Genomic DNA, 22783 nt, shown 5'->3' with positions numbered 1-22783 from the left:
TGTGGCACTTGAAAGAGTTCTGCCATTTTACCATAAGTGCAGGTGACTGATTACACCTAAACACGCTCACACCTAGCGCCGACTCGTTTGCTGCTAGCTTTCCACTGGGAGGAAGCAACCCGTATTTTGAAGCGATGGGACAATACAGTTTTGAAAAATGAAAACATACCATCTCCTGGAGCTCCGTTCGGAATGGCCCCGTAGCCCGCTGTGTTGGGCGGTGTGTCCCTCTCCGTGAGTTTGCTCTCTGCCTCCAGGGCCTCCATGTTGAACACATCTTCCCCTCGTCCGTGCTCCTGCAACGTCACCAGTAACGTCATTACGGGTACTTATGACGTCATCATTAACAAAACAAAAGGGGGGGGGGGGGGGAGAGTTACTCGCTGACTACCCTATATGTATGGTTAACGTGTTGACGAAAAATGACAATGTGGACAATGTTTTGATCATAAAAGTGATGACGATGATGATAGTTTCCACGACCACGACGACGAAGGCGACGACGACGATGATGATGATAATGATGATGATGATGATGATGATGATTTTTATTTGTGGTTTTTCTTCTTCTTTTTCTGTTTTATGCGTGTAGTTTCTAGCATTTTATGAACTTCTTGTGGGCGAGAAACCTCTGCACACAGGTAGTAGGTCTACTGCAAACGCAATGATCTTTAACTACTGTTCCAACGTAAGCTTCTTTAAAACGGTATTGAGTCTTGTTGAATAAGCACAATAGTTATTGTTGATGTTTTTTCTTGTCCTGCGCCTTTCCTCCCAGTGTTACTGGCTTCATTGAAACCCTCCCCCAATGCAATTTCATAGGACTCGTTTCAATATGTCGTTATGTCAATGAAGTTTCCCCCTTTTTGGCTCACGTAAGTGTAGCCTATGCGATGATAAACTTTGTCTGTCTGTGCGTGCGTGTGTGTGTGTGTGTGTGTGTGATAGAAACTTTAACATTTCCGAGTCTATGGATTACGTCAGTCTCGGTCAAAAGTGTTTGACGTGTGTGATAGAAACTATTTGAAGACGTTACATTATGACGTAAGAGGGTTAGACGTCACGCAAAGGAATTACTGAAAGTCTCGGTCATTGTTATTGTGAGCGGGCCGAGACTACTTGGCAGATCCAGGGTCTCGCTTTCTTGCACAGTTTCACCTATGCTTACTGTGTGTGTGTGTGTGTGTGTGTGTGTGTGTGTGTGTGTGTGTGTGTGTGTGTGTGTGTGTGTGTGTGTGTGTGTGTGTGTGTGTGTGTGTGTGTGTGTGACGGAGTGATTGAGTTTGTGTTACTGTTTGTCGATTTCTTACGTGAGCCTTGAAGGCTTCGCCTCTTGTTTTTTAGTGCTGTCTCATGTTATACCAGTATTCACGTTGTGCTGTCACTGTCTAATACCAAATACAACAGTGGATCATCCCTGTGAAAGTAATGACCTCTTTCCTGTCCGTGTAAGCATGCACAATACTCCTGATACAAATAAAAGTATGCGTTTATGTATGGGGTCCACTTATAATATGTTATAACATCAGCAGTTAAAACAAGGGGTTCTTCATTGACAGCGGGTGCAATATTTGAATGTGATATATATGAAGAAGGATGATCTTATTTACATTTTATTTGTAATTTTCTAATGAGATAAGATGATGGCGCATTGAGTTAGGATTTGTGTTAATAGATGTGCTTGTTTTTATACGAAAACCTATATGTTCTATCTTATTAAATGTCCTAATGACTCTTGTCAAATGTGTGCTTTATAATCATTTACAAGCAGGTTGGGCGCTTCAAAGAAAAAGATCAATTTTAATGTACCCATTTTATTTGAAAATAAAGTGAGAGTTATTGTTACTGAAGCATATTCTGCTGTTTCCCATGTAACATTTCTAATTTATTGTGCAAAATGAAGCTCAACTCTCTTGGCGTGAGAATAGCGAAGGCACGTGAATAAAGTGTATGATCGCATCGTAGGCATTTTATACAAGATAGTTCGTATACACCATCACAGCTGTAAAAAAACCAACGATTGAACATGATAGCAACTGTATACTAGGCTGGCAAATTGTCAACAACCAACAAAACGAGGGAAAGCACTGATGCATCACTTTCTGAAGCAAAGCCAAAAGCATAGACACAATCATAAAAATAGATCGACTTTTCAGTCGCAAGTTTATAATTTTTAAGACAAAAAAGAAAGAAAAAGAAAGCTTTTTTTTCTCTCTCAATAAAACAAAATATACCCCATGCACAACAAAGTCATAACTCATCCACTCTCCCTTGGACGCTCACTGAATAATTTGTTAAGACACAGCACCTAAAAACCCCTTAAACATTAACAAAGAAAGAGAGTAATGGGAAGAAGAGAGGAATACCTGAGGCACGTCTATGGTCTTTGTTCTAACTGCATTTGTAACAGCTGCGAATATTTTAGTTGTTTTATTCAAGTTTGACCAAAATGCACCTAACAGATATATATTGCACCCATTCGGACAAAGCTGTGCGTCACGGAGGAGGAAAGAGGTGGAAATGTGAACAATTAAACAGAGATACCAACACATTCATAAATTGTGAAATAAACATAAGAGAGAGCGAGAGTGAGGGGCAAAAAAAAAAAAAAAGCAAACATCTCAAACAAACTTGAACAAGGACAGAGATATCCAACGTACGTATTCTCATGCACGCACACAAATAGAAACAAACGAACAAACAAAATAACCAACCAACCAACACAAATTGTATCAAAATAACAAACAAATGAAATCACAAAATTATATTAGTTTAATCCTTACCTCCATTCCTTAAGGATTTAAGAAAAAAATGGGATTTAAATAAAACGAATATCGGAATGTCGGTAAATCCAAGTCTTCAAAAAGCATACACGGAGAGAATGCAAAAATAAACAATATATTCGAAGAAATGTGTGCATGCTAATCAAAGTGAAAATCAATGAGATCAGTTCTGTGACACTATTTTAAGTTAGAAATAGAATACTACATAACTTGCTGTGTGATTACAGGTTTACACGAGTTTGTTTTTAAATATTGAAATGCGAGAGGAAGCGAGCTTTTCAGTACTAGAAAAAGCAACGAGTGAAAACCTGGTATCACACAGCAAGCCATGTAGCATTCTGTTTATCCTACATTCTTTACATGCGCGCCTTCAACCTCAAACTCGAAGTGCCTAAACTGAAGACGCATCTTTTTTACCATCGATTTCTTCCAAAGTGAAATCTCTGACGTCAAAAGCAACATTACAAAAGACACCAAAATGCGAATTATAGCATCACGTGTAAGTTCTCAAAATTCCTACAGAGGTAAAAAAAAAAATAAAAAAAAATAAAAAATAAAACAAGTGTTTCAAGAGAGAATTTTGTCTCGATGACTTTGACATCATGAGCAGTTGACAATTACTGTTGCAGTTCCTGCCAGACTGTAGTTTGATCCGACCTCACTTACATGATACACTAACGTGCGAAGAGATGGTTTATTTATCACATGGGTGACCTCTCGCACGAATGCAGTATAATATTTCGTTTTTCACAGCCTCTCGAAAACTATACGTTTTGCTACAACTCCGCCATAACCTGTTTATACTGCAACCCTGTCAAACTCTTTAGTCTATAACCGAACTATATTTACACTGTAATCTTGTACCGAAGTATCTGTATACGAAACACTATATTAGTCGAACGTAGATTATAGTAAACTTCTGCAAATCAGTGCAATAAACTCTTCCCAAAATTAAGCACTGTCATACTTTATGTTTATGCCCAAATGTGCCGAATTCGTTTCATATTAATTAATACCCTGCCAAACTCATCCAACAAACGAAGTATTTAGAACGCGGATCTGCTCGCAATGAACATGAGCATCTCACTGGGGGAAAACACCGCATTGGTTTTACAGTGAGATTAGCAATAGTTCTATAGAGCCAGCACAAATCCAAATGCCGATACAAGGTTTCAGTCCTAAAACGAGAGAGGTCGACTAAAGATTAACGTTCGCAAATATCTGTGAGAGTACAACGTTGGCAGTTAACTGTGGAGCATGCAGCATTAACGGAAGCCTAGGTGGATCTGTTATTTATTACTTAGCACAACAAAAGACACTTTGAGGTCATTCTGCTTTACTCTGTACAGATAATATGCATGCTGTTGATAAGAATATATGTATATATAAGAAATTGAACAATCCCAGCATGACCAGTCACAGAACATGATCAGAGCAAAATAAGTGTCATTGAAAAAAAAGTTAAACTGAAATATAAAAATAATAATAAAATAAAATAAAAGCGTTAAGAATGTTCATAAAAATGTGGACGTGAATGCTAGATACCTCTTCGTCCTCAGACTCGGATCTCTGTGCGAACATGAGGAAAGCAAGTCACACAGTTACACACACGAGTAGGTAGAAAAACATGGCGTACACTCACACACACAGACATATACATATCTACACAATCATCTCACTAAGGAACTAGGTTTTGAAATAATGCTACATAACAACTTGAAAACCGCACGGAAAACTCAAAGGGTAGTGCCTCATGTTATCATACATATGTGAGAATAAGTACTCAGCCAATTTTGCAGAGATAAAGACATTTTACATTTGAGAAATTGTTCTGATTTCGACGAGTTGAGTTCTCTTTGACAAGATTTCTCAATACAAATTCTTCTAAAATCAAGCAAATCAGCAAGACTTGGAAAATCCCCCTACCTCATGGCAAACTTAGGGAGCACAATCTGTACAGACAGACACCTCAAGCAGGGTTAGTAATAAAATTGATTGGTAACGAGGTAAATAACAACAGACTCTTTTGGCAAGACATTTCAAGTACAACACACCAGAATAGGGTAAACTGACAGAAAGTTAAGGACACAAATATCACAAGCTTACAACAACTTGACATTTTGTGGAATTTCTTCTAAATCTCTTTGCCGATAAAGCCCCCCCCCAAAAAAAAAAAATAAAAAAAATAAATAAATAAATAAATAAACCATAAAAGAATCAAGAACATTCATTTCCTAAATTTACCTCATGTTGATAATTTATTTTAAACTTCGATTGTGCTATACTCTATTCTAGTGCCTTCAGACCGAAGAATAAAATGAGAAATTATGTTGTTTACTAGGAATACACTACATGTACACAGTGACGTGGAAGCGGAAAATATAATCCACTCAAAAGCACTCTGCGTGAGCTAAACATGCTGGTTGTAACCATGTATTAAGCAGTGTCTCACACAAACACACACCTACACTCCCTCCTACAGACGTCACAATATAGCATATAGCAATCCTCTAAAACTGGTAGCTAAGTGACAAAGAGGAACCGGAAGTGACGCAACGAAACAGAATGTGACGTACCCTGATCATGGTCTCCACTGAGGCGAAGTATTTACTCCACCAATCCAGAGCGTCCATATCGGGTTCATCTTCGTCCATGTGCCCCTTCTTGCGACGTTTGTTTTCTGCTGTCTTCCTGTCCTTCTCACTCGCCTGAGAAAACAAAATCAAGTTTCAAATCTAATTCTTTCTTTATTTGGTGTTTAACGTCGTTTTCAACCGTTCAAGGTTATATCGCGACGGTTCAAGTCTAATGACTTCGTAAATTTTGAGCGTGAAAAAATGACAAGATTGTATAACATGTAGAGAAGTAAGAAAAGTTGTCATCGAACAGAAGAGACTTCGACAGGAAGAAAATAATAGATACGGAAGAAAAAAGGATGAAGACTCAAAATAAAACTGCAGAATAAGGCACCACGAAGATCAGGTAACAAATCATTTACACATAAATATTGCTTTTTATACTACATTTATACTACCGGATTATTACATGTGCTGATTGTTCTCTTTGCCTGCGCGCGTATAGTATGTTGGTTATGTTTGGTCATAGTATGTTTGTTTATGTTTGGTCGTTATCTTGCCTGTGCGTGTATTGTATGTTTGGTCGCTTTCTTTGCCTGTGCATGTATAGTTTGTTGGTTATGTTTGGTCGGTTTCTTTGCCTGTGCGTGTATAGTATGCTTGGTCGATGTATGTATTGTAAAGCGCTAAGAGTAGACATTTTTCTAGAATAGCGCTATAAAAGTTTGCATTATTATTATTATTATTATTATTACATATCATAGACTGACTTAATTGAGAAAAGGCGTGGCTGAAAGACACCCATATTATACTGGCATTTGCAGTACTCTGTTTGGCTATTTGATTTCGAAATTTCGAAATTGCAGATGACTTTACTCTCCTGCTTACCTTGTCTTTTTCCCCAAATGTCTGGCGTACTTAGGATGTTTATACTGTGTATGTTTGTATGCTTTGGTTGTTTACATATGTTGTTTGGTTGTTTAATAGCAGACGAAGTACACTTGTCCATCCATTGTTTGATTGAATTGACAATATATTATCTTATATCTAATGTACTGTGCCCTATGTTTAAAAAAAACCTACATATGAAACATGCCTGCTGGCCTGAAATATCGATGAAGGCGTATTTTCTCACTCTTACCCCAAAGTAACCGCTCTGCAAATTAAAATCGGAATCCAAAAAACAAAAATAAACAGAGTTAAGTCAACACTACCTGATAAAATAGAGCCAAACCAGAAAACCTTCTAACAGCTCTTATGAAGAACACCTCTACTGATCCTGTTGTAGCGAGAGGTGATGGTGGTAATGACTTCAGTCGACACTACCAGATAAAATATAACAAGACAGAAAACACTCTAACAGCTCTTATGACGAACACCTCTACTGACACTATTCTTCTTCTTCATCTGCGTTCATGGGCTGAAACTCCCACGTACACTCGTGTTTTTTGCCCGAGAGAGTTTTTACGTGCATAACCGGTTTTTACCATGCCATTTAGGCAGCCATACGCCGCTTTCGGGGAAAACTGACCCTGTTGTCGTGAGAGGTGATGGTGATGACCGTGGTCTTGTGGATGAGGGGCAGGTTTTCGTCCACTGTGATGGTCACATCTTCGGACACCACAGACTTGGATGGAGAACCTGCATGGATCACCTTTGTCTCGTCTATCGCTCGCCCTGCACAACATATCGATTTGTTTTGTTCTATGGATATTTTTTTTAGGTAAACGGCCCAAGAAGAATGATGTGATGGCTTACAAAATCATGATGGTTGTGCACCGGGAGAAATATATCTTTAAAATGGCACGACATATTATTTTGGTTTCTTTGACGAATCAATGTACTATTCCTACTGAACTGGTAACAGCTCTATTGTCTCATACTCTGTCTGAATGGAACGAGAGAGCCCCCCAAAACAAATGCCGACCACCAACAAAATAAAAGGAATGTTAGTTGTAAAGTAGTATTCTGTTAGTTGTGTCTTGCAACATACACGCAATATGTCGTGACTATTAAAGAAAGGTAACGCTCTGGATAACCCAACGTGTGTAAATGATTCATTCCTACCTTTTGGTCATTCGTTGTTATACCTTGGGGGATTGAGCTCTAAGTTATGTTGCTTTTCTCTACTCTCAATAACTCCCCTCCCCCTGGAGGCCAAGAGATATACAGTTGCTGAAGCCTTCTAAAACACATTCCGCATACCTTTGATGGGGAAGAGCTTCTGCAGAGCTGCCTTGGCCTGCTTGGTGGTGGGGATGTACATGAACTTGTGCAGGTTGGAGATGACGTGAGTGCCCACCAGTGTGTAGCGGCCGAAGCTGCGACAGTCCACGCAGCGGATGGTGATTGGTGGGCAGTACAGCTCGTTCTCTGGTAGCTCCTGATACGGGTAGATATTTGAAAGTTTTGTAATAGTTTCTTTTACTAATGTTCTTGGTAAAAGTACAGCATGTTGGGGGAAAATGAACAACACATTGATTTCACGTTGACAACATGATTATGCAACTCAAAACACTACTTAAAAGTGCAAAAGCAATTTAAACTTAACATGCTTGTGTCATTTACTTCAACGGAGAAGTCACCCAGTAACGTACCAAATGTCAAATGCATTCATGTATGTACACATGTTTTTTGTGTGAGAATTTGTAACCTGCGTCTTTTGCAATAATTCTCAGTTGTTCGATCAGCACAGTATGATCATGCATCAAAAGCGTTACTCACGACGTCGAAGCACTTGACGGGCACGCCGAAGTTGGGGTTCTTCTTGCAGTTCTGGATGATGGTGGAGGTGAGCACGTGACCCGCACACTCGATGTCTATCCGCGGCCTGTCCACCTGCTGCAGGTGAACCCGCTTGATGTCCCGCACGCCCCAGAACAACACCTGTCACACGAAGCAGCATGGTCATTAAAACTTGAGAGGTATACCGTGGAGATGTTGGTCCAAGAATGGCATTTCTGGTTGCACATTCTGTTCGTCCTTTTCTAACGGGTTTCATTCTTTTGTTTTCCGACCGTTTATCTGTAGCTGTCAATTTTGTTGGCGTCAAAGCGTGTGCAAACGGCATCTGTACAGCCACCTTCTTCGGAGTTCCGGATCTGTCTCCGGTAAAGATATCTTAGGATACCAACAAGAGAAGGAATACTTTCAAAACAACCAGTTCACAGCTTCAATTTGTCATCAACAACCATCTTATATCTACGTTCACCTTGTTACCACAACCACCTTTCCAAAGCAACACACTGTCTCAAGAACAACCCGTCTTATCGAGGCTATTCTCTTTGATCTGGTCATCTCTTAGATCGCTCTCCACTCGACGACTTTTTTTCAAACACAAAAAGGGTTTCTCGACAATCCAGTCTTAGCTTAACCACTTTCCCATAGCAAAAAAACACAAAACACAACCAACCACAACAACCGAAAACAGCAACAACAACCTTAACACACCAACCAGATCTTATAAAAGCCAAACTTTCACCAATCGTTCACCTCAATCCTGTGTTTGCTGAGCACAGGTCTGATGCCCTTGGGTACCGGCATGATGGGGCCACGGTCCTTGTCCATGGTCGGCATGTCCAGTGGAGGCAAGTCCTGGCCGCTTGTGTCTCCAAATGCTGCCAGCTGAAAGGGGCATCAGCGAGGACATTGAGGAAAAGTATGGTAAGAGAACACGGACAAAACGTATCACAATTTACTTCCAGCACACTTTTGAGACAAAAAAGTCCAGCTTAATTTGAATTATGTAATTAAAGTAGCAGTTCTGTGGTACAAAATCAAAGTGTGCACACATGAGAGTGAATATATTGCGTTCCTTATTTTCCATCGTGAGATTTTGAAACATTTATTTCATAAAAAATTGCGTAATTCACTCACAGAATGCTATATTTACCATTAACTTTGAGTATTTCAGAAGTATAAACAAAATCAAAACGTGTGGCGTCGATAAAGCTAAGAAGAAATTATGGTCATATACGACATACAGAGAACATAAAAATCCCTATCCTCACGCTTCAAAATGTCATTTTACTTAACCTACAATAGATAATATGTCCAGCAATGAACCAAAGGGTATGGGAGTATGTGGACATTGTGGGTAGGGGTATGCGAATGGAGAAACGGGTATTGGGGTAAAACTAGGTTATTTACTATCACAACATTTCTGCAATGTTACATGTCTACCATGAGAAATTGTATACGTTCGTATAACAACAGCCTCCAGTCCATTCAATGACATTATGTTAAAAGGGCTGAGGCAATCATCATCTGAACGGAAAGAAATGATCTTGCAGTACTTTATAACAATGTAAATAACTTGTAACTCTAGCAGTCACCTTCCCTGTTACAGAAACGTACAAGCAGCGGTTACTAATATAATGGCAAACCTAAGCGTGTACTGTAGTTCATTTCTTCTCGTGTGGGTCCATTTGTATAAAGCATCGACCCATCCAGGTCTTACAAGGGGTAGGAACATCCCTCCAAGTTGAAATGCACCAATAATCTACAGCCCCGCTCCTTTATGTGTAGAGTGGCAATTTCTTACTGAATTGATTGCACAGCTGACACCTGTGTAGAGTGGCAATTTCTTACTGAATTGATTGCACAGCTGACACCTGTGTCAATAGATGATGTACGGAAATGACTCTGTCGCGTTTGTATTGGTTGTGAAAGAGTGAATACCCTTGCTTTTTCTCGGACGGACAAACAAATCCACACGTGATCATGTGCACCTGTTTCAAACACACCCATCCCTAGTGATTGGTCCCTCCCATGTTTGTTCCAGTAAAAGCAAGGGTTTTCACCCTTTCATAACCCATACAAACCCAACAGTCATTTTCGGAATTCGTCTATTCACGAAATTAAATGAGCCAAAAAATCTTGCCCTGCACAAAAAGCACCCAGTCTGTGATTTCTTTGGTATAAAATGTTCAAATGGAAGGAAGCCAATGTAGAAATCTGGACAACCCTGTGGCTGTGCTCCTACGGGAAGCATTGTATTTTTGAACGAAACTACATGCTAAGTATAACTTCCTAACACTAAAAAGCTGTCCAATGTCAAATGACGCTACTAAGCTCACAGTTTTAAGCAAAAAAGTATTCAGCTACTGCATCTAATTCTATTCACCTATTCACATTAATCTGTGTTCATCGAACTGACGGACTTTTGCCGAATGTTTAAAACGAGAAACGCTGCAATGATGTAACAATCTTGGACGATTTATTACTTGATGTATTTTAAGTCAAATAAATACTTGTGCCTGGCAAAGTAAAAAAAAAATAAATAAAAAACTTGTTAGGAAATGTTTGTTTCCTTTATCATCTATTTCACAACTATTTAAATGATAAAACGTAAGGTATCAAACAATATAACTTTACTCTAACACTCCACAGACAGTTAGGAAAATGAAAAGACAAACACCAACCCTTTAAGTATTAAATTGTAAGGTAATGATTAACGTTGCCTTAAATGCACTTTTCGCTCCACAGTATTATTTGAAGACAGAAAACCAGAGCTGAAAGCATGTGAATGTAGACGTCGACATAAATAGGAATTGTTAGTGTCTCGAATGAGAAATTAAGTCAATTTGAAAACCCAAAGAATACATGTACAATCCTTAATGAAGAAACAGTAGTGTCAACGAAGTGGAAAAGTGTATCAAGATATGCAAATACAGAGAGAAGAATGTAAAGAACTGAATTTCCCCATTGTTTTTAAAATGAAACAAAATAATATATTTTCCCCTTTAAAAAAAAAGTAGTCGTTTTAATGTATGTCGAACTTCTCTCTCTCTCTCTCTCTCTCTCTCTCTCTCTCTCTCTCTCTCTCTCTCTCTCTCTCTCTCTCTCTCTCTCTCTCTCTCTCTCTCTCTCTCTCTCTCTCTTTCCTTCCAATGAAACTACAGATGTATTGTCTTTTAAAAGAATGAGCATCTTTTGTATACGTTGAACTTTCATAACTCATATTAAATACAGTCCTTAGCAGTGCTTAGTTGCATCTACCTTTAATTTGATCTTATTAAGTAGGTACATCGTCACATTCATAGATATATACTATTGCCAAAGGCACATATAGACAAATCACACACATCTTTGGCCTGCTTCCCATGCAGTGGAACAGACTTAAAACAAACAAAAAATGCGGTGTGGTTACCTGCCCATGCTTGAAAAAACCAAAATAATCCAAGTAATTATGAACAACAATTCTTTGACAAGCATACTCTTTTAGTAAACACTGTGTCCAACAAAAAGAAAATATGACTAGTGACTACATATAACTAAGTTACCCTGTTAACTTTCTTTCTTTCTTTATTTGGTGTTTAACGTCGTTTTCAACCGTTCAAGGTTATATCGCGACGGACCCTGTTAACAACAATTTGTGTTGGAAAAATAAATGTGAAATGGAACATAATCAGCCTGTCAAATGGTTGTGTGATGTGTCTAGTGTGTAGGCGAAGTGTTTTGTGCTTGTCACCTCTCGCTCTCAGCCCTCACCGCTGGCTAGCACCGTCCTTTTCAGGACAACGCGAAAAGAGAGCAGCTTGCGTCAGTCTCTCCTGCCAGTACATAACCTCTCCACAGCAAGCCCTTTGTAGTGCCTCCATCGTGGCGACAGGCGTGAACTGGGTACTGAAAGGCCCCAGGCTGAACTACAAGGACTCGGAGGAGGTTGGCCCCTAGACGTGTGGCATGCAGGCCCACCGGCGTGTGGATACGCCCTGGTGCCCACGAACCAACCCCCAACTATGGGTTAAATAGCCGGGCAGGACAGGCTCGTCAACCCTGGAAGGCAGCTGTCCTAGGAGAAGATCACTCCAAAATTAAAACGAGGGCAGAGGAGGCTCACTATCCCTGCAAGGAAACTCCTCTAGGAGAAGGACCACTCCAAATTTAAACCCACGTAGTCCCCCGAAGACGGAAGACATCGGCCATTAGGCGGGGAGCAGACCGGATGTCTACGCTTACTACGACAAATGATTGTGTCTGGGTCGAATGTTCGTGAAAAAAAAGGAACATAATCAGAATCTTGAAACAGGTGTGAATCTTAACAATACTGAGAGATATTATGAGGCCAGCTCCTTTCTTTTTTGGGATAGTTTGCACCAACGACCTCTAAGATAAAACAAGTTTTGGGGAAAAATGCCAAGAGAGGACCTAGTTAATAAGTCTCTGTGTCAACACACCTTTACTAGCAAGACATAATTTACGACACAACAGAAACATAAACTAGCTGTCTTTATGAGTCAACCGAATCACGTTATCAGCAGAAATGCTTCAAGGATGTGATGTTAAGTTCGTGTTGTATATAAGTCAATGTTATAACAACTGGTCGGCTGCCAAACTCTGACATTATCTGTGAATGTATGCACAAAGAAAAACTCATAATTTGATATACAAAGATTGTTTTAAACTTGTTTGGAAGGGACTTAATTACAGTGTGCAACTGTCCATGTCATATAGCTTCAATCTGATACTGCCCCACAAGTTTCCTTAACTTTGGTGAGCACAATGACAATCTTGACATATATTGACCTAGAGCTTGCACACGATGCCTTGTTCTTATTATGTCGTGCCTTGCATGTCTAAGAATACATCGTGAAAGTGGTGTGCTCTGTGTTGGTGGTACAAAAGGCAGACAAGGTCATGGTAAGGAAACGACAGGGTGACTGGTGGTGGAGATGCTAACACGGAAACAAAACCCAAGATAATTAGTACACAGATTAACATAGAAGAAACTTTGTCACTGAGGGAATATAAAACGAGCTCGAATCCAACACTTTACAAGTTTCTAAACTCCCTATCATCTCATGCAATCCGTTGTTTACACACAAAAGTGAATTCAAGCGCCACAGCGCACGTCTTGTCAACCTTAGTATGGGAAGAAAAATGGCCTCCCTGTTGGATTCCTGTCTTACGAAAAAAAAAACTACGGATTCACACTTCTTGATGTGGAGCGTGCTTGTAAAGAAATGATATGCTTTGAAGTTTGCAATCATCAGTTGCTTAGATCCGAGCTCGCACCGAGGGCTATACACACGCAAAGAAAATAAAACCAAGTAGAAGCTGGCAAGAATCCGGAGAGTAGCAAAAATGTACCCGAAGCTTCTTTCTGGCATAGGGTGGGGTCTCATGAGCCCTGTGAAGGTCGCTCTCCTCAAAGGGATACTATAGCCAGTGATAGGTAGACAAAAGCAAGAAACGAAAATGAAAAACTGAACCAAAAACCTGACAGAAAACTATAAATGAATGTAAACATTCCTAGATCATATGCAAACACTTAGGATGATCTATGTTCCCTTCACGTATTTTACTCTTGTATTCTCTGCCATATATATAGATTGCATGTATGCATTGACCATAAATTATGAAAAAGAATCTGAATCACATGTTAAGATGATTTAATCACCACCACCATAACAACAAAACAATTAGCTTCGCAGGAAGCACGCCTTACCTTGCAGTTGGCATGATATTTAATATCTTAATTAGGAAAGCCTTAGGCTAAAATGCGACAAGACTGAAGTAGTATTTATCTAGCATTTAAACTGATCCAAGTGTATGACAGAGAGTTATAAAACCAAGCTCGAAATGTGTTCCCAAATTTAGTACAAACGTGCCCCCCCCCCCCAACCCCTTCCACCAAGAGTCCGCTTCTTCGACTATCGAGTAATAGTTGCTAGAGACACACAAACACCTAAAACAAAGAAGCTTCCTCAAATACATCAAACGGATATGGACGAAATAATATACAACACAGAAATGATATAAACGTAAACAAATGCACAGGACAGCAAACATGGACACACATTTACGAGAGAAAGATGAGAAGACACCATTAAATGTAAGGACTCACAAAAAAACCATGAGAATGGACAGACGGACAAAGAAGTCAGAACGGGTAAAGAAGAAAATCCTGATTCACAGAAAAATTGCCACACAGACATTTACAAACACATCTCGGCACGCGAACGAACGGACGAACACACTGATTATAAACACACAAACAATCAATAAGTATACTGACATAGTATTTTGATATTTTCTGTACTAAACTTGTAGTTAGAACCAACCTGAAAGATCGTAAAGTAACTGCCATCTAAAGAAACAGAACTGAACATTGTGCCGAAGGTGCGGCAAGACAGCATCCAGTTCATAGACAAATACATCACTAAGATGTCACAACAAACAAACGAAGAAAATGGTACATAGAACACACAGACATTGCAACACATAAACTTAAACACAACACACAAGTTAATCACTTTACACAAAACAAAAGACTAAGCACAGGAACAAGACCGACTCATACACAGAAACTTCTATACATGGTAAAACATAAAAACCGACCAATCGTGACACGCCACATGGGCCCACATGAGAACCAATCAAAACAGCCAACACGGTTCACAGACCTGAAGCAGCTCAAATGTAGCCAATAGCTCGCCGGCTCTCTCGGTGCCTCGGTACACGTCCCACCACTCCAGACGTGGGGGGAACTTGGGAGGGGCGTATTCCTCCGTGCTCATCTTCACCACAGGTTTGCACAGTGCTCTTCCGATGAACTCAGACTTGCCCTGTTTGAATATGAAATATTTGATATGTTCATGTTGCTGTGTTCTGGTGAGTACATTTTTTATTGTAATCTTGTTCTATTTCCTCTCACCTGCAGTCCCTTGTTCCATTTATGAAATATCAACTCATTGAACTGCCCTGCTGAATGTTCGGATCTTTCTTTCCTTTCAATCCAGGATTAGCCAATAAGAAGCTAATTAGGTGCTATAAGGGAAGCCAATAGGCAAAATGGTTGAATGTTCCCAACCTCTAAGCCCTACACAAAGAAGCAGCCAAAATGTGTTGCATATTCCCCCTTACAGAAACGTAAACGGGATATTTTTGTTGTTGGTAATAAACTGATAATAAGTTGTTGTGTACCCCACCTTTTAAAATCAATATAGAAAAGTGTCAGGTCTGTATAGATCTTAATCAAGACATCACGAAGAAGAACGTATTTGAAATACAAACTTCTTCAACGTCTGGAGGAGCACATAAATGCAAATGTGAGAAAACTGTAAGTACCTTATGCCAATGGAACTTAAAACTGTCGAAAGCTTATAATTATCAAAATTAAGTTTACACTTCATTGTCTCAGTCTCACTTGTGTCCTCCGAATAAGCTTCTGGACAATTTGTCAGATGAGTTTATTTTCTGTATTATAAGTGGTCGTCTGTCCACGTAAGAGACCGCTGGGTCGAATATTAATGACTGTATCGTATTTTTTTTTCACAATTAAACGTTCTTATAACATACCTTGCTTGTTTTTTTATTCTAAGTTTACACTGCAACAAGCAACTCACCACACTGTCCTTGTCGAAGATCTCGACGACGATGGTTGGTGGGTCGTCGAAGATCTCCTCCATCGTCCCGTACATCTCCACTTCCTTCAAGATCAGCATCTCGTCCCACGTGGGTGACAGGGTCTCGTCGATCACCTGGAATGTCACAAATTGATGCGGATGTCGTTGATATTCACTGTGTTCCTAGTTCCTTTTTCTATTGATTTTGGTTTCATGATGAAACCATTATTTGCACATAATTATTACGATTATAAATGTCTCAGTGGCAGCCATGATGCCTTCATCAGAGGATACAAAACAGTGGTGTCCATTGTGAAAGATGATTAATTTTTTTCAATACTGTTGTTTAATAACTATCTTCTGTCTTTTCTTCATTTTCTTTCTTGTCCCACGTGAGTTTTTTCTCTCTCTTTCTTGGCTTAAATCTGTACGTTACCTCTGTCCTGTCTCTCAAAAAGCAAGTGTGTTGAGACACGCAATGGACGTACCTCTAAAATAACCGTGTATGATTCTGGATTCTCAATAGTTTACTGATTATTTTAATAACAGAAACAAGTCGCGTAAGGCGAAATTACTACATTTAGTCAAGCTGTGGAACTCACAGAATGAAACTGAACGCACTGCATTTTTTCACAATGACCGTAGTCCGCCGCTCGTGCAAAAGGCAGCGAAATTGACGAGCCTGTTTAGCGCGGTAATGGTTGCGCTGTGCTGCATAGCACGCTTTTCTGTACCTCTCTTCGTTTTAACTTTCTGAGCGTGTTTTTAATCCAAACATATCATATCTATATGTTTTTGGAATCAGGAACCGACAAGGACTAAGATGAAATTGTTTTTAAATCGATTTCGGAAATTTAATTTTAATCATAATTTTTATATTTTTAATTTTCAGAGCTTGTTTTTAATCCAAATATAACATATTTATATGTTTTTGGATCAGAAAATGATGAAGAATAAGATGAACGTAATTTTGGATCGTTTTATAAAAAAATAATTTTAATTACAATTTTCAGATTTTTAATGACCAAAGTCATTAATTAAGTTTTAAGCCTCCAAGCTGAAATGCAATACCAAAGTCCGGCCTTCGTCGAAAATTGCTTGGCCAAAATTTCAATCAATTTGATTGAAAAATGAGGGTGTGACAGTGCCGCCTCAACTTTTACAAAAAGCCGGATATGACGTCATCAAAGACATTTATCCAAAAAATGAAAAAAACTTCCGGGGATATCATACCCAGAAACTCTCATGTCAAATTTCATAAAGATCGGTGCAGTAGTTTACTCTGAATCGCTCTACACACACACACGCACAGACAGACACACACACATACACACAGACACCACGACCCTCGTCTCGATTCCGCCTCTATGTTAAAACATTTAGTCAAAACTTGACTAAATGTAAAAAGGGTTTATTCCATCGTATGGAGTCTTTCCTATAAAAACGTGTGTAGTTATGCTGTTTCAGATTTCATTTAAACCTGTGGAATAACATACCTCTGTGGAGACACTCTGTCCGCCAAAGGAGACGCAGGCGTAAGGGTCGGAGAGACCAGAAGCATCTGAACCAATCAGCTGACGTGCCTGGTACATGTGAGCCCGAAGCTGGAACACCTGCCGCTCTGTGGACATAAATTTATAGTTTTGTCTGCAAGTTTTGAAAACTAATTTAAAAGAGGATGTTTATGATGAAATTACAGAATGGAATTTAGCTGTCCGAGTGTGTACATGCGTATAACGTAACCTAGCCACATAATGTAACCGAATAGCCTCAAACGGTTCAATCTGATCATGCATTATGCGATTCATACATCTTGCAACAGGCTATTTCTTATTAAATAGATGTAACAGAAGCTACCACATGACAAGTATTAAGTCACTGAAAACGAAACCCCACAACAAGCTTTTCGGACATAAATATTTTTATCAAACATACATCATTTCAAAAATATGCACAGAGGAAGTGATCAGCAGTCACAAGTCACGTGACTGCTGAGAACTAAAGGGAACTAACTTCAATAATCTCTGATGATTTCTACTCACCGGTGTAGTGAATCATGAGAGGGGGCACTCCATTGGGCTTGACAGCGTTCTTCAGGGCCTTGGTCTCCTCGTAGCCACCAGGAAGCCCCTGCAGGAAGTCCTTCTTGTGCTTGGACAGTCCCAGCCACAAGAACACCTGCAGCTTGGTCTGGATCGTCCACCCGGCTTGACCACTCGCCTTCTTTCCGGGTAGCTGGACAAAAACAGTTTTATTTGAACGGGCTTCGAAACCATACCAAGAAGCTTTCTAAAAGTCTTTGCCATACTTCTCAGGAAAGACGCACACAGATTTGAACGGGCTTATCAACCATACTAAGAAGCTTTTTAAAAGCCTTTGCCATACTTCTCAGGAAAGACGCACACAGATTTGAACGGGCTTATCAACCATACTAAGAAGCTTTTTAAAAGCCTTTGCCATAATTCTCAGGAAAGACGCTTACAAAGAAAGAGGGATAATTATCTCATGTCTCATCTCATGTCTCAAAAAGTTAGAGGTAAGCCCTATTTTCCTTCTGGAGCACGCCATCTTGAAAAACATGCGCGAGTCTGTTCTCGTGTGTGTCAGTGTGTGTGTGTGTGTGTGTGTGTGTGTGTGTGTGTGTGTGTGTGTGTGTGTGTGTGTAGGAGAGAGAGAGAGAGAGAGAGAGAGAGAGAGAGAGAGAAAGAGAGACAGACAGACAGACAGACAGACAGACAGACAGACAAAGACAGAGAGAGACAGAGAGAGAGAGAGAGAGAATGTAGAGGTATATTCATTTGGGATAAGAACATATCTTTCCACTTTGACATTTACTAAACAACATTTACAGCTTGAAAGAAGAGCTCTGATGATAAATGGAATGAATCAATAAAGTCAAAACTGTTAACCTTTTCTGCCTTCATGTACACCAATTAAACAATAAGACCCCCAAAACATCTACATCTTCTCAATCTGCCTGATTTGAAATCTTTAAGCGCAAACAGAAACATTCACGATGACCCCTATTAGGACTGGACCAAGTGAATGAAAAGGGAGAAGCTTCCCAAAAGAGGCATGGGGTTTGGCAGGTGGGTGTCTCATCTTGCCACCCAGATTCTGAGAAAAAGGTACATTTGCCGGTTAGGGAAGGGGGAGGGGGAGGGGGGGGAGCTTCTGGAACACAAAAAAATCTCCCCTTCAGATCCAGCCCTGCCTATGAAACTGCATAAACAAAAGAAATAAATGTTGTAATACTCACTCTGAGGAGAAGAGTGAGCACCTTGCCGCATTCCTTGCCCCGTTCTTCATCCACGATGGAGTAGATGAGCTGCCTGGCGGGCAGGCGGTGGTAGGCCACGCGCTTGTTGTTGCTGATCAGCCAGATGAACACGTCGGGCAGCGCGTGCTGGGGCTGAAATGAATAGAACATAATAATAATAGTGAACATATTTATATTGCACAGGTCCTAAAATAGTTCTAAGCGCCTCACAACATAATGCTTTTAAGGTATTGGGGAGCATGGAAAGATCTTAAGAATATGTGAGGCTAGAGTGCCGGAGTGGCCGTTTGAATGTCTGAGGACAACAAAAGAACAAGCAGGAGATAACGTGGTAGTGGTATTTTCTTTACGTGTATACTTTCATTAAGCAGTGAAGTCTTATGCAGGAATCGAATATGAAAGAGAGAGAGAGAGAGAGAGAGAGAGAGAGAGAGAGAGAGAGAGAGACAGAGAGAGACAGAGACAGAGAGAGACAGAGACAGAGACAGAGAGAGACACAGAGAGACAGAGAGAGAGGGAGAGAGAAAGGGAGAGAGAGAGAAAGAGAGAGAAAGAGAGAGAGAGAGAGAGAGAGAGAGAGACAGAGAGAGACAGAGACAGAGAGAGACAGAGAGAGACAGAGAGAGACAGAGAGAGACAGAGACAGAGACAGAGACAGAGACAGAGAGATAGACAGAGGCGGATACAGAGACAGAGAGACAGACAGACAGAGAGAAACAAAGACGGAGACAGACAGACAGACGTACACAGACACAGAAAGACAAAGACAGGGACCAAGACAGCCAACCAGTAAGTCAGTCATCTAGACAGCCAGTCCGACTGCTGACTGGCAAAGAGACATTAAACCAAAGAGAATGAGGAAGTTAAAATCACAGGACATACCTCAGTTTCCAGAGTTCTGAGTTTGTTGAGGTACTGCTGTCCAGCCTTCAGCTTCTCCTTCATGTTGTTCTTGGTCACTGTGGCCTTCATGGTCCGAGCCAGCGTGGACAGCTGATCCTGTGGACGGTACACAATACAATTCAATTCAGCATGGGCTCAACATTCCCTCGTACAAGTTGGTTGCTTGATTCTTGGTTTTTCATGTCCTTTCCACCAATGTTGGCTTTCATAACTCATAACTCATAACATTTTATTGATCCAACAAAGGAAATTAAATTGGTCATCAGCACATATAGGTCATTAATTAATAATTATAAAAGAATAAGAGAAGAAAATTCATAAAACCCATGATAACAAAAAAAATATCTAAAGTAATATATGTACAACTACAATACCCTTTTTACTTGCACACTTGACACACCGACACACCAACACACATGCATACATACCTACATACATACCTACATACATACATACATACATACATTCCATGTTAAAGTGTAGTTAAGAACATCACAGTAATTATATCATTGTTTGGATTAACAGATAAGTTTTTATGTAAATGATGATAACAACAATCCATAATTAACGCTATTGCACTACCAAAAGAAGAGACCAACCAAACACATAAAACCAATCACAGTAATCATCATCAGTTATCACAGGTATCACAGTAGATTAGCCATCAGGTAGTCGGACTCAATTGGGCAATTAAACTTTGTTTGCTTTTTTAGTGTACATATTGGTCTTTTTCTGTTAAACTATTTATATTTAGTTCTATCACAGTACAGTGAAGCAGGTTTGCAAAATGCTCACATCTATTCACGGCTTGTTACTTCAACTCTCGTTAAAAATCGTAATATTTTTTTAAAATGTTAAAACTGTTGACCAGGGGGACGTCCTGGACCCTAATATAAGTTACCATAGTAACAATCGGAGATATCCAATAGCCCTTCTAAAGACGCATGGGAAGAGTGAAGTTGGACCATCGTTATTGAACCAATTTCAATGCTGTAATGTCAACGTTGTCCTCAATCAGGCCATCGTACGGAACAAATGCGTTACATTTGTCGTGTTCTCTTTCTGTATTCTTGTGACAAAGAACAGTTTTATTTTACCACATTCCCACCCCCCTTCATCCACATCTCTGGTGTGTTGCTGTGCTAGCTCTCTGACACAGTCTTTAAACAAAACTTGTTTTGGATCACAAGCCCCACAATGTACGGACACCCTCTCAACAATACAAGCTTTAAAACAAAGCTCCTCCTTTACCATCTCCCTGACGAGCAGTTTGTGTCTCTCTTTGTCCAGCTTAGTCTTGCCAGCAGCAGAGCCGCCTCCGGTACTTCTGACGAGTGACACGAACTTGGTACAACCTTGGCCCAGCTCCTCGAAGACGCCTCGCAGACGTCGCTCCGGGAATGGCATCTCTTGGGCGATCTTCTCGTGCACCTCCGCAAGGCCGTCATCCTTGGGAACAGGAGGTATGAGGTGAGATTGGATGGGTGGATTCATTCGCTTTCCGATTTCGGTTATTTGATCATTAATTTCTTTATTATTGTTGTATATTTATGCAAGCTTATGGTGCGAGTGTGATGACTTGTGGAGACATACTTTTACTGTGCGATTTCTAAATGTTTTCTCAGTGTCATTAAACCTTGACACGACCTTCATTGAGCGTTTATGTGAACGGGCGGTGCAAGTTTATTGACAGCAATGACAAATTTAGAGCATCCTGGGACAAGGAATACGAGTCGTGAGAGGCACCCAAAAAATGAGTTAAAAACAAATTCACAGCATCCAAATTTCGCGAGAGCTTGTCCATGATAAAACAGGATATTGATGGTTCCCACAATATATCGCGTTGAAGAGACTATGCGTGCTTGACAAGTAAAAGCAATCAACGCCTTAACGACTTCAAAATGTTGAACTGTTTCAGTTCGTGAAAACACCAACCCGAACAAACCATTACCACTATTCCACGTTCTCATGGGCGTTTATATTGAGAACCGCTATGAAAAAAAAATCATTAAAAGCGAATAATCATATGGCAATAACTGCTTGAACCGTTTCAAATGCCAGCGTATCATTATGCTTCGTCCTAAAAGAAGGTTTTGAAGTGCTCGGTACAAGTTGGAAATGACCCTGAAGAGCTTTGCTGAGGGCTTTACTAAGCGCGAGAAACAAAAGCAAGGACAACCAGACTTCAGATAAAAAAGACACGTGTATTTACCAGCTTTTCTGCAATCTTGTTGATGATGTTGCTGTTGTACATACGACGACGATGATCCTCCATGTGCTCTCGGACATAGATGCACGGTTTATCCTCGTAGTACGGCAAGTTGTAGTATAACCTGTGCGACAGGCATAAAAACTAATTCAAACCAAGTATACGAACCTGAAGTGCAGTCATAAGCCATACACATGATGAATGAAAAAAACACGATTTTAATTCTGCTCCAACTGTTTTAAGGTTTGACTACATTTTTGCTTTAATGTTTGTGAAACATACAAATCAAATCAAATCAAATCAAATTAACTGTATTATCTCAGTCTGAGAAATTACATTGAGATTGAGATAATAAAGTTAATTTGATTTTGTTAATACATAGAGTCTGACCATTAAAAGAATATCAGTTTCAATGACATGTATTGCTCTACTGCGAGTCAGCAGAATAGAATAGAATAGAACAGAATACAAAACAATACAATACAATATAACAGAATCGTTGTTTTACTTGTCCCTGGTGACGGGCTTCATGGCAGGCGTGGTGCTCTGCCACTTGGGGACATCCATCTTGATGGACATGACATCGTCATCCTCAGCAATGTCCTCCCCCGCGTCACTGTCATCCTCGCTGTCACTGCTGCTGGACCTGTCGTGTCCATGTACATAATTATCACGTTATC

General features: G+C 40.0%; 1 protein-coding gene across 1 annotated transcript in view; it reads right to left on the bottom strand.

Moving 5' to 3' along the window:
- The window catches only part of LOC138966517 (otoferlin-like), a 97512-nt gene that overhangs the window by 65068 nt on the left and 9661 nt on the right, over positions 1-22783 (bottom strand). The window contains exons 8-23 of the mRNA XM_070338780.1: positions 22612-22749; positions 22107-22227; positions 21146-21343; positions 19874-19990; positions 18971-19123; positions 17754-17946; positions 17208-17332; positions 15712-15846; positions 14770-14931; positions 8852-8983; positions 8084-8245; positions 7565-7742; positions 6891-7036; positions 5360-5491; positions 4329-4352; positions 170-296 (exon numbers count right to left, since the gene is read on the bottom strand). Coding sequence (XP_070194881.1) covers positions 170-296; positions 4329-4352; positions 5360-5491; positions 6891-7036; positions 7565-7742; positions 8084-8245; positions 8852-8983; positions 14770-14931; positions 15712-15846; positions 17208-17332; positions 17754-17946; positions 18971-19123; positions 19874-19990; positions 21146-21343; positions 22107-22227; positions 22612-22749 — 2243 coding nt within the window. The remainder of the gene's footprint in view (positions 1-169; positions 297-4328; positions 4353-5359; positions 5492-6890; positions 7037-7564; positions 7743-8083; positions 8246-8851; positions 8984-14769; positions 14932-15711; positions 15847-17207; positions 17333-17753; positions 17947-18970; positions 19124-19873; positions 19991-21145; positions 21344-22106; positions 22228-22611; positions 22750-22783) is intronic.

The sequence above is a fragment of the Littorina saxatilis genome, linkage group LG5, assembly GCF_037325665.1.
Source record: "Littorina saxatilis isolate snail1 linkage group LG5, US_GU_Lsax_2.0, whole genome shotgun sequence".
Classification (NCBI taxonomy): Eukaryota; Metazoa; Mollusca; class Gastropoda; order Littorinimorpha; family Littorinidae; genus Littorina; species Littorina saxatilis.
The sequence above is the reverse complement of the archived record's forward strand: the minus strand, read 5'-3'. Positions and strand labels throughout refer to the sequence as shown.